At 31.8% G+C, this 12,616-nt stretch overlaps 1 protein-coding gene across 1 annotated transcript in view; it reads left to right on the top strand.

Moving 5' to 3' along the window:
- The window catches only part of LOC111710343 (uncharacterized), a 31,503-nt gene extending 20,011 nt beyond the window's left edge, over positions 1 to 11,492 (top strand). The window contains exons 9-16 of the mRNA XM_023484406.1: positions 2,476 to 2,498; positions 6,452 to 6,566; positions 6,924 to 6,985; positions 7,421 to 7,525; positions 8,082 to 8,207; positions 9,872 to 9,951; positions 10,935 to 11,109; positions 11,335 to 11,492. Coding sequence (XP_023340174.1) covers positions 2,476 to 2,498; positions 6,452 to 6,566; positions 6,924 to 6,985; positions 7,421 to 7,525; positions 8,082 to 8,207; positions 9,872 to 9,951; positions 10,935 to 11,109; positions 11,335 to 11,492 — 844 coding nt within the window. The remainder of the gene's footprint in view (positions 1 to 2,475; positions 2,499 to 6,451; positions 6,567 to 6,923; positions 6,986 to 7,420; positions 7,526 to 8,081; positions 8,208 to 9,871; positions 9,952 to 10,934; positions 11,110 to 11,334) is intronic.
- Positions 11,493 to 12,616: the final 1,124 nt, after the last annotated feature.

The following is a 12,616-nucleotide window of genomic DNA, read 5'->3' as shown; positions in this document are numbered from 1 at the left end:
ACAGCTGATGGAAGAATGACAGCTGATGGAAGAATAACAGCTGATGGAAGAATGACAGCTGATGGAAGAATGACAGCTGATGGAAGAATATTAGCTGATGGAAGAATGACAGCTGATGGAAGAATGACAGCTGATGGAAGAATATTAGCTGATGGAAGAATGACAGCTCATGGAAGAATGACAGCTAATGGAAGAATATTAGCTGATGAAAGAATATTAGCTGATGAAAGAATATCAGCAGATGAAAGAATGACAGCTAGTGGATGGAAAACAGATGATAAAGAAATTTCATTTGATCAAAATCAAGAAAATATGGATTTTGACTTTGCTAGGATGAAATCCAATGATTCTGTAAACTATGATTCAGCACTTAGAGCTAAAAGATCTGCTATGCGATCTGATGGCTCTACTCAGAGAGCTCCAAGGTCTGCTCTGATTGATGATGGTTCTGCTCTTAGAGCTAATGGGTGCCCAGACATCCAAAGTTTATCGGCTGTCAACAAGTTAAATCCAAGCATTATCAGAGGTCTAGATGCTTTGCTGGGTCATCCATTCTTACCTGGAAATGAAGATAATCAATCAATCAATTCTCTGATCTGGCAAGCAGTGCTTTCAAGCCATCCAGGTTGGAACCCAATGCATGATTCATGCATGGTGCCTGATGCAGGCGATGACTGATAAAACAGCCTGGAGCATGATTTAAAAACTGAACAAAAATCAAGTTTGTAATCTGAAAAAATGCATGGAAAGTGTCTGAAGAAAGGATAATAAACCCTATTTGCATGATTAATAAGCTAAATACAGAGTGGAAAGTATAAAAAGCGGAATTTACTTCTGAATATTATAAATTTTGTCTTCTAGTCGTACTTGACACATGTGTATCCTAGAATTCACTTCATAAAAAATTATTTCATTTAATCTTATGCCACCGGCTGCATACGGAAAAAATTAACAGAAATAACCATAACCAATGTATATATTCTTTTAATCTATCTAATATCATGCATGATTAAAAATGTATAAATAATATCATTAATTCTCATTAAGCATGAATATTGATTCTTGAATTATAATCTGCATGAAGAATTATTGGCTTAGTAACATTATGCCTGAATCTTGAATGCCTTGATCAAAATAATCCTAGTCTGTTTGGCGCAAACGTTTCGTAATTCAATGCATGCGCACAACACTCTTCATTATTTTGTAAATCACAAAAGTTTTTGCGAATGATTTGCGCAAACAAAGGATTTTATATTTTGATTTTCATTTAATCATTTGGTTTTACATGTTTAGGTCTAGAATCAGTCCTGGAAACCCTATCTCCAGATGCAACACCAGGTATACAGTTATTCAGGTTGGAAGGTTGGGTGTTTGAAGAAGTGGTTCCTCTAGGTAGCCATGTTCTAATAGTTTTTATGCGTAAATTTTAAACATTTTAAGTTTGTTAGTTTTCAAAGTGGTTTCTAACGAACATATAAGTTTTCCATTTTTGATAATTGTATCACTCCCCGATTAAGAAATACAACCAAAATATGATTTTTTGAACTGAGGTTTAGAAGAGTAAAAAATCAATAATTTAAATATTGTGATATTTAATTGATTAATAATGGTGATGTTTGATTATTTGATTGATAGTAATGTGTAATTGATTAATATATTGTGATGTTAAATTAATTAATTGATAGTAATGTTTAATTGATTATTTGATTGTGAAGTTTAATTGATTAATAGATGGTGATGTTTAATTATTCAATTGATAGTAATGTTTCATTAATTAATTGATAGAAATGTTTAATTATTCAATTGATTGTGAAGTTTAAATGAATACTTGATTGTGATGTTTAATTGGTTGATAGATAGTAATGTTTAATTAATCAACTGATTTTGATGTTTTATTGATCAATTGATTATTTAATGTTTGATCGATTAATTAATTAGTTGATTTTGATGTTTACAGAAGAGATCCAAGCAGCTCTGGATGCCTCCGGCATGGACGGAGAAACTAAAGCGAAGATGGTTGCAGCTTATAGCTCCGGCGGTAAGACGGAAATGTTTTCAAATAAATCTTTCCACAGATTTTCAAAATTATAGATTCAACATTTTTTTATTTTTATCTAACAAAAAGAAGTTTAGCATGCAAGAAAATCTGTGGAGAGTTATGCATCGCTGTAATATAAAGCTTTATAAATACTTCATTTAATCTTGGCTTCTACTGAAATCCAATTTGATTTCGTTCAAATATTTTTTGTCACTTACTTTGGAGTGACAAGAACGAATTTTTTTTTTGCTAACTACTTTATTATGTATTTATTTTTGATTACTTCTAATTTTGTGTGATCCCCTTTTTAACAACGGCTTAGGTATGCTTCACTCTGTGGGTGGACTTGCCAAGTTCCGACGGCTCCAGGATATGCCGGCCATGTTGAAGGAAAACCTTGACGCGTTCGACGCGGCAATACTTGCGCATCAGAATAGAGCACCTGTTGAGGTTCCTCAATGTAAGTTTATTCCTGTCCTAGTCCTAGATCAGTTTTTAAAGGGATTGTTTACATATTTGAAATTACAACTGATATTTTCATATTTTAAGTGCTTTCTACCGTTTTACAACTTTTTGTGTTAAAATTTAGAATTAATTGCGGCAAATCATTTGGTTTAAATAGAGATATTTTACTCTTTTGCAATATATTTGCCAATGCCAATGTCATTGACAAAAAAATACATAATCTTCTTTAATTATCTTTTTATTGATCTCTCTTTTTGTGTGTGCATTTTGCATATCCTCATCAAAAATCACAACAACGTGTAATTAGTTCTTTTCCATAGCGTTATCAGTATAATTTTTTCAAAAACTCAGCCCAGTGTGGTTGATAATAACTTTTTTACAACTTTAAATGGAAAACCTTTTAAAGGTAGTACAGTGAAACCCTTATTAACGAATACATCGGACGAATTTATCAAATGTCGTCTTGACAATTTTTCAATGAGTTTTATACTATATTACATAAATTTCAGTATTTGCGAAAATAAATAAATAGCCATGAATATGCAGGAAAAGTTTTATAGAGTTCCATATAATCATTTAATTAAAAAACTAAATATCTGCAGCATTCCATTATCAGAAAGTGAAGAATACGACATTTGATGAATTCTTCCGATGTATTCGTTATTAAGGGTTCCACTGTACTACCTTTAAAAGGTTTCCAATATAAAATCTGGAAAGGTTCGAACTCATCAAAACTTTATTTTCTATGAACATTTGCGTGTTATGCTTGGGAGGAAATATCAGAATAATTCAAACCAAAAACAATAGTTTTTCATGAAGTAAAAAAAAACCTTTAATTTAAAAAAAAAGAAACTAAATTATTGCTTCTTAGTTGTACTCCTAACTTCAATATTATATGTATTTTCAAAAATATTAATAATCCCTTTGACTGGCAAGCATTATTATAGGTCTTGTATACTGTGTGTTTTTTTTTCATTATTTTGGTGTAATTAGTTTTGTTTCATTAGATTTCTAGACATTAGACCAAAATTATTATTTTCCATTGTGGTTTCTAGAAGATGTGATTTGCACACTTCTTCTGCACATTATTAGTAAAATTAAGTTTTACAGGGTCTAAAACATAGAGTAATAAAACGAAGAGGTAAAGCTTACCTAAGATGTACACAGCCGACCTCCTTATTAATTAATTATTACGATATGTTTACGTATCTAACACTGTACACTTGTATATAGAGTGATCGTATTTCTTGGGAGGGTTTTATGAAATTGACAAATTTTTTGATTTTCTTTCTTTATTCAAAGAGAATTCGAGGATGTTGACTGCAAACATTTGACAATTTTCAAATTTTTAGGTTTTATAACTTAAATTTCGCGCATTTTTTAGTTTTAGACTCTGGGAACCGTTGTGAATCGGATATATATTCCTCCTATAATAGATTGATATTAAAAAGTGCCGTACATTATAAATCATTTAATCATTAGAACATTAAAACATTTTAATGCAATTGATATTTTCTTCTGGACGTTAAGCTTTGTTTTAATTTTCTTAAAGTTGACACACAGATCTTGTTGCATAAAGACTGAATTAGGCCTGCTAAAGTTTTAATCTTGCAGTATCTGATATGACTTGAAAGTTTTGTCTACAAAAGCGTGACTAACAGTTTTCTCCTCTTTTTATTAACACTTTCAGGATAAAAATAAATTTCAAGCAGAATTGTCAGCTTTGTTCTTTCTTTTGATCAAAAATGCCGGATACAGGATTTATGTGAGAGGGGGGCAAGATTTTTTAGGAACAAAAAAAATCATAATTAGGAACATAAAATCGTTCGGCGGGCGAAAATTTTTTTTGACTTAAAAGACTCAAAAAGAGTCAAAATTAATTACTAAAGACTAAAAAACTAGACTTTTCACACATTATAGTTTATTAAGACAGATATTTTTCCTGTTTTGCACTAGGGTTTCTTTCCCTAAAGCATGCTATTGAGAAGTTATTCTGAAAATAGGAACAAAAAATTCCAAATTCAGGGGGGGGGGGCTAATTTCCCCCGCCCCCCCCCTGTATCCGCCCCTGTTTGTTCTTTCTTTTGTTAAAAAATGCCGCTCATTATTATTTGATTTGGATTTTAAAAAATGTTTCTGTAGTAAACACCTACTACATAACAAGTTTTCGAACGTATCTATCCAGGTACAATCAATCCGCTATCAAACTCAACCAGGACTGAATCCCAGGCTCTAAATGCCACACAGGGACATAAGCATAGCTATCAAAATCCTACCTCTAATACAGTGTTCAACCAGAACTGAATCCCAGGCTCTAAACGCCACACAGGGACACAAGCGTAGCTATCAAACAAGTTATTTGTAACAATCCCAAATGATAGGGATGATCCATGTTTCTAAATGTCACACAGGGACACAATCCACACGCTACAATCCCATGAACTATCAACGCCACTACACAGGGCACGATCTTGTTAGCTATCAGTGTCAATACGGACACTAGCAATCAATTGATCAATGTTTAAAACAGAACACAATCCACACGGCTACAATCCTATGACTAATCAACGCCACTACACAGGGCGCTATCTCATTAGCTATTGATGTCAATACAGACATTAGCAATCAAGTGATCAGTGTTAACTAGGACACAATCCACACGGCTACAATCCTATGACTAATCAATGGCACTACACAGGGCGCTATCTCATTAGCTATTGATGTCAATACGGACACTAGCAATCAATTGATCAATGTTTAAAATAGGACACAATCCACACGGCTACAATCCTATGACTAATCAACGCCACTATACAGGGTGCGATCTTGTTAGCTATTGATGTCAATACAGACAATAGCAATCAAGTGATCAGTGTTAACTAGGACACAATCCACACGGCTACAATCCTGTGACTAATCAACGCCACTATGCAGGGTGCGATCTTGTTAGCTATTGATGTCAATACAGACCCTAGCACTTAATAGATCAATACCAATACTCAAGGTATGATCTACACTCGTGTGTTTGAACAAGAACCAAATCACTTCTAATACCGTAATCAAAGCAGAGTCGCAATCTACTAACCTCATTTAATGTCTTATGTCACAAAGTTAATATGAATTGACATAGTTACAATTCCTACAATGATATAATTATCACATGATTAAGACCATCGTATATTTACCACACAGTTAAAGTTTAATGTACATATTTATAAAATTAGTGAGAATAGATATAACGCAGTTAAGCTATCTCTGCAAATGTTTTATAGCGTAATTTAAGTATGTCGCATGTTAATTGTTAATTGCATAATGTCATAATGTCTAAGTTTACAACATTAAATCATCAATATGTATACAACATACTGCAGTTATACAGAATATCATGTTTCCACTATTTTTTCATTTCATTGTTTCATGAGGAAAAATATTAATTTAATGATAATTTTGAATTGATATAGTGATGACTCCCCCTTCCCCCCCCCCCCATTAAATTCCCTGTACCCAATCTTTTTCTTGACCAGTACATTACAAGGATGAAAAAGGGAATTTCACGACATAATTTTTGTTTGCAAATTACTCTAGATATGTTCAAGAAAAAGACATGTCTCTTATAGTTCTGTATAAGTTGGAAATTTTCCAGTTCAAGTTGAAGTTGAAGGTGTGAAATTGAGACGGTTAAAAATATATTCGTTTCAACACTGTTCAAACAAGTTAAACTATTTTTACAAAGTTAACTGGTTAAAAAGGAGCAAATCTCATTAAAATATTACAAAAATAATTGACAAAAGGTTCGATAACAACAATTTTTTTTGAAAATGATAGAGAAAATCAGTAATATCAGTATTCAGTAATAGTATAATATCAAAAATGATAAAGATAATGATAATTTGATAATAATAATAATAATAATAATAATTATGATTATAATAATAATAATGATATTAGTGTCTGCTGAATCAAGAGCCTTAATGCAGCAGATTCTAGCTTCTAGCAGCAGTCAAGATGAAATAAGCAGCAGAGTTGCAGCTCTCCTGGCAGGAACAGCTCTTTCTACCTCAAGGTAAAACAGCTGCTTTCTTACATGATGCTCTCAAACATATATTTTGAATTAGTATATAACTAGCTTAAAATTTATTATTTAAAATTACTGTTTTCATATTTCAAGAGGTTTTTTTAAACACCGAAAACTGTTCAAACTCAGTTTATCACAATTATCATGAATCATAATTATTATGAAAATATTTGCTTTCAAAAACATATTTTAATTTAGCATTTTTTTGGTTCAGTTTTTGTTTTAAATGCCATGAATGTCCAATGTCTTTGGAGGTCAAAAATTGTGTATGAAATACCAATAATCCACAACCCTGGATCTCGATATCCACGGTGGTAACTTTTAACCCCAATGTTTGTTTATTAGAGGTGAGAAGCTGAAGAATGGATATGGAGATATTGAACCACAAACATACGATATTGGAGACGGTAGGAAAATTGTTTTGATATAATTTGTTTTTGTTTTGCTTGAATCCCAGAATCCATTTTATCTTCCAAACCTCTAGATAATAATATTTGTTCTATTTCTCCCTCAACAGCCATAATCTATGTATTAGATATGTTTTTAATGCATTATTTTGCATTTCATTTTGTTTTCTTTGTTGATCTTGACACATTAAAATTGTTTACATCTTTGTAATCCAATGTCGTAGATATCAAATTGTTCAAACTAAGAATTTTGTTCGATCAAACAATCTAATTTTTAAATTTAAAAGGTTTACACCATAAGGTTTTAAAGAAAATTTGAGTTTGTTGCAAAGACTCAATTCCTTTGATAAAATAATAATAAAGTTTGTGACACCCTTTGATCCATTTTGATCCAACCATGTGTAAATCCCTTGATCCTGTTTGATCCCTTCGTAGGACCTACTGAACCTCCGTTGGTCCCTGAACCTCGGAGGGCAGAGCCTCGTGAGGTGAAACTCCGGAAGATCAGTAATCAAGAGATGGACAGAGCTCAACTCTATGGTAGAAGACGACTTTCATGGATGACGGGTACGTCGCGTCATTACAAAAAAACAAGCATTTTTTAAAGGGACTGCAGGCGATATACATTTAAAGAGTTACATCGCTTGTTACACCATGTATAAACATTTGCCTAAGCGGAACGGAATAAAATGGATTTATGCAGCAGAGATAGACACAAAGGTTTTAATGTTAGTTACGTATCGGGTATTGACCTCACCAAATACGGGCTATCTTAGAATAATCAACTTTCAAAGCATGAGAAGAAAATCACACAAAGACTTTGTTACGGGCTTTTTGGCACTTTGCTTAATGTCCTCGCCACGGCACTTGGTCCCTCACAAAGCCCAGACCATATATGAACCTATTAAAAAAGAATAATCGTTTTTAAAAAATATTTTTTTGGGGAAAATTTATTTTAGAAAAATCTCATCTAGATAATTAAGATGCAAATTGGGAATTTTTCCCTTGGGAAAAGTTTATTAAGAAAAACCGCATCAAGATTTGAAAAGCAAAAATATTCTTTGAAAAAAAATTCATTGTGAATATTTGAATGTAGATGCCGAGGAAGAACTACGAATCACCTACCGAGCAACTAAAGAAAAAATTCTAAAAATGTCGATCTACGATAATTCAACTGGAGCCGATGTTTCTGCTCTGCTAGCAGAATTTATCAATCAATCCGGTAGATTTTTAGAGTTGGCAATCTGGTAGATTTTTTAGAGTTGGCAATCCGGTAGATTATTTAGAGTTGGCAATCTGGTAGATTTTTTAGAGTTGGCAGTCCGGTAGATTTTTAGAGTTAGCAATCTGGTAGATTTTTTAGAGTTGGCAATTTGGTAGATTTTTTAGAGTTGGCAATCCGGTAGATTTTTAGAATTGGCAATCTGGTAGATTATTTAGAGTGGGCAATCCGGTAGATTTTTTGAGTGGGCAATCCGGTAGCTTTGTTAGAGTTGGCAATCTGGTAGATTTGTTGAAGTTAGCAATCCGGTAGATTTTTTAAGTCGGCAATTCGGTAGATCTTAAGAGTTGGCAATCTGGAAGATTTTTCAGGCAATCCGGTAGAGTATTTAGAGTTAGCAATCCGGTAGATTATTTAGAGTGGGCAATCCGGTAGATTTTTTAAGTGTTGGCAATCCGGTAGATTTTTTGAGTTGGCAATCTGGTAGATTAGTTATAGTAGGCAATCTGGTAGATTAGTTAAAGTTTGCAATCCGGTAGACTATTTATAGTTGGCAATCCGGTTTATTAGTTATAGTTGGCAATCTGGTAGATTAGTTACAGTTGGCAATCTGGTATATTATTTATAGTTGGCGAACCGATAGATTATTTATAGTTGGCAATCCAGTAGATTAGTTATAGTTTGCAATCCGGTAGATTAGTTAAAGTTGGCAATTCGATGGAATGTTTATTGTTTGTAATAATCCGGTAGATTATATGGAGTTGGCAATCCGGTAGATTATATGGAATTGACAATCCAGTAGATTGAAAAAATGTAGGATAGGATAGAATAGGATTGATTTCAATTTTTAAGTTTTCCAATCAGCTCCAGGACCTTTTTTGTCTTCAGAGAAATTATCAGGATAAAAAGAATTCAGAATTGATAATAACACTCTTTTATTACTAAAATTCACTTTGACAATGTGTTTAGTGTTTCGTTTGTAACTTAGAAATACTAACACACATAATATTTTTGGCTATTTTTTATTTTTGTAAAGTTGTATTTACATATGTTAAGCAGGGACTGAATCAGGTGAGCAAATAAGAAAAGTGTTTCAATGATAATAAATCAGGTTGCCAATGCCTTTTCAATCACGTTAGGATAAAAACAAAATAGAGAGGAACTGAGTCTTTGTCACAATCTTATATAATTAAAAATCAATGTCGTAGACTTTAGATATTTCAAACTATGAATGAAAACTATTATCTAAGTTTAAACTTCAGGTTGCAATGATACAGGAATTGGAAAATTTGAGTTTGTGGCAAAGAGTCAATTCCATGGAATAGGTTTTCATGAAACTTAGGGGTTTAAATTATATACTAGTTTAGTTTATTTATAATTGGCAATTTAAATACTAGTAACATTAGGAAACATTTTTAAACAGAATTTATGTTTGAATTATTTATTGGGTTTTTAAGATGCAGGGATTAAAAAACATTTTTAAACAGAACTTATGTTTGAATTATTTATTGGGTTTTTAAGATGCAGGGATTAAAAAATCTGAGTTTGTGGCATAGACTCAATTCCTTAAAAGTACAGTTTAAAGTGTATGTAAAACTTGACGTAAAAATACCTGAAATTAAGTAAATTTGATCAAATTAAGAATTTAAAACCAATTTTTTTAGTAAATCTCTCTGCACGGAAGCGTAGGGATGATTTTGAGATGCCAGAAATACCTTCAATTCAATCAATTCCAGTGACACAGGTAAAATAGACGAAATATTAGACGAAATATTAGACGAAATATTAGATGAAATATTAGATGAAATATTAGACGAAATATTAGAGGAAATATTAAACCCAATTAACATTTTCTTTTAAACCTAGTTCTGAGCCAAAATGATTTTTAGAGTTGGCAATCTGATAGATTTTTTAGAGTTGGTAATCCGGTAGATTTTTTAGAGTTGGCAATCTGGTAGATTTTTTAGAGTTGGCAATGTGGTAGATTTTTAGAGTTGGCAATATGGTAGATTTTTTAGAGTTGGCAATCCGGTAGATTTTTAGAGTTGGCAATCTGGTAGATTTTTTAGAGTTGGCAATCCGGTAGATTTTTAGAGTTGGCAATCCGGTAGATTTTTAGAGTTGGCAATCTGGTAGATTTTTTAGAGTTGGCAATCCGGTAGATTTTTAGAGTTGGCAATCTGGTATATTTTTTAGACCCAAATAACAATTTCTTTTCTATTTTCCTTTAAACCTATTTCTGAGCCAAAATGATTGCTATATCTTTGGTCTTTTATCAGCAAATTGATCATTTTTAATAAAAATAATTATTTGTAAAAGTGTCTTGCGAACTTAAGTAGCAGAGAAAAGAAAGAAGAATCTATCTTTTTTCAAAATGAATGACAACGCAATTTTACTCATTGTAAATTATAATTATGTACCCATGTGAAACAAATATAATGTCACTTCAAGTTACGTTAACTGTCTCTTGAAACATAATGTTGTATTTTCTAATATTTTATTTTTACGTTATTATTTTCTACTTTTTACACATAGGAATTGGGTTGTACCACAAACTCTGATTTCTGAATCCCTATGTCTTTGCAACTGGATGGTGTAAACCTTGTATATTTCAAACAGAATCTATAGTTTGAACAAAATTCTTAGGTCTACAATATTGTGTTGCAAAGGTATAGGGATTAAATAATATGAGTTTGTGGCAAAGATTCAATTCTTTTAATTGTGCAGACGAATGGAGATATCGAGTACAGTGGAGTAACAAGAAGAGAGGGTGGGGCTGGATACGGAAAACGCGGAAGCATCAAACGTCAGTCGGAATTACTCCGTGAGGCTCGGAAGAGTCGACAGGAAGAAAGAGAAGAGGACAAAATTAGAAACCAGTCCTACTACAGACGAGTTACAGGTGTCTAATACTAATTTAGGGCGCTTCGTCCCAATCTCTACTTCTTTGGTCTATGACCATTCTTCATCAAAAATTTATCATTGCAATTTTTTAAATAAGATTTTAAAATTTGTTGGTGGTTTTTAAAATTTGTTGCGGTTTTTTGAAATTTTAATGTTAGCTTTTGACTAATTGACAAATATTTTTTACTAAAGGACACAAAAAACTGCATTGTTGAATGTTCAGGTCTGCGGAAGGCTAAAGTCCCTCTGATGGTATACTCCTGCGGAGGATTCTCCAGATGTTTCCGAGTAGCGAGGTTCTATGATGCCGAAGGGCCTCCGGTCGGAATAGTTTACGAACGGCCGGAGGATGAACGGAGAAGTTTAAATCCGGATTTGTAATTTTTCAAATCTCATTGGAGGTCGGAATTAATAAATAGCGAGAAGTAGTTTACTAGGTCAACTACGTTATTATTCATTAATTTTCACCTCTACACACTTAAAGAGATTGTTTTGTTGTCTAGAATTCTAAAATTAGCAAAGGAATCGAGTCTTTGTCAAAATACTCAGATTTTTTGCAACCCAATGTCGTAGACCTGAGATATGTAAAACTAGCAATTCTAAAAATCCTATATTCTAAGTTTAAAATATCAAAGGTTTGCTGTATCAGGTTGCAAAGATATAGGTATTGGAAACTTTGAGTATGTGGCATACACTCAATTTCTTTTCTGAAATGATAAGAACATATTCAATACATTATGCTATTTTTTGTATCTTTGAATTTCTTAACAATCTCTTTAATCAATACAATTGGTTTGTCCTAATTAAAAAAAAACACAATTATGTGCTACATAAAATATGAATGTAGCAACTTATTTAAAAAAGTCCTTAAATCAATTTATAATCTTTTTTAATACATAACATCACTTTCAAAATATAAAACGTTGGTTTTGGATACAGTGTTCCTATAAAAATTATTCACTGTAAGAAAATCCATTGATGAAAAGTTTTTTATATAAATGCAAATTTTTTGTCTGAACTTTGTCTTATTATTGTAAATTTGATCTGAAATAGAAATGTACTTTTATATATTAACACCTCTACAATATTGAAATAAAAAATAAAAACCTAAATTTTTTATTAACTAAACACGAGATTCGAATCTATGAAATATGCGTAAAGAAATTAAAAGCAACTTATAAGAATTAAGTATTTGGCACAAACTCTGATAAAATATGTAATATTTCAAACTATGATTGAAATTATACAAGTTAGTTAATTTTAGTTTGTGGCAAAAACTCAATTGTTTAAAATATCTTTTAAAATGTGATACATTTTAAAATTTGCTTTTGCTTATATTGGCTGGAGCAAATTTTACGTTATTTAGTTTAAAAGAAGTGATAACTCGACACAAATTCAGATTTTTCAATCATTATATTTTTGCAACCGCATGTCGTAAATCTTTGTTTTTTAAATAATGAAATCTGTGAGATAATATAGGCAAAATTTAAATTGTCAAAGGCTTT

This window comes from Eurytemora carolleeae, unplaced genomic scaffold, assembly GCF_000591075.1.
Source record: "Eurytemora carolleeae unplaced genomic scaffold, Eaff_2.0 scaffold847, whole genome shotgun sequence".
NCBI lineage: Eukaryota > Metazoa > Arthropoda > Copepoda > Calanoida > Temoridae > Eurytemora > Eurytemora carolleeae.
Note: the sequence above shows the minus strand (reverse complement) of the source record. Positions and strands in the feature narration are given on the sequence as shown.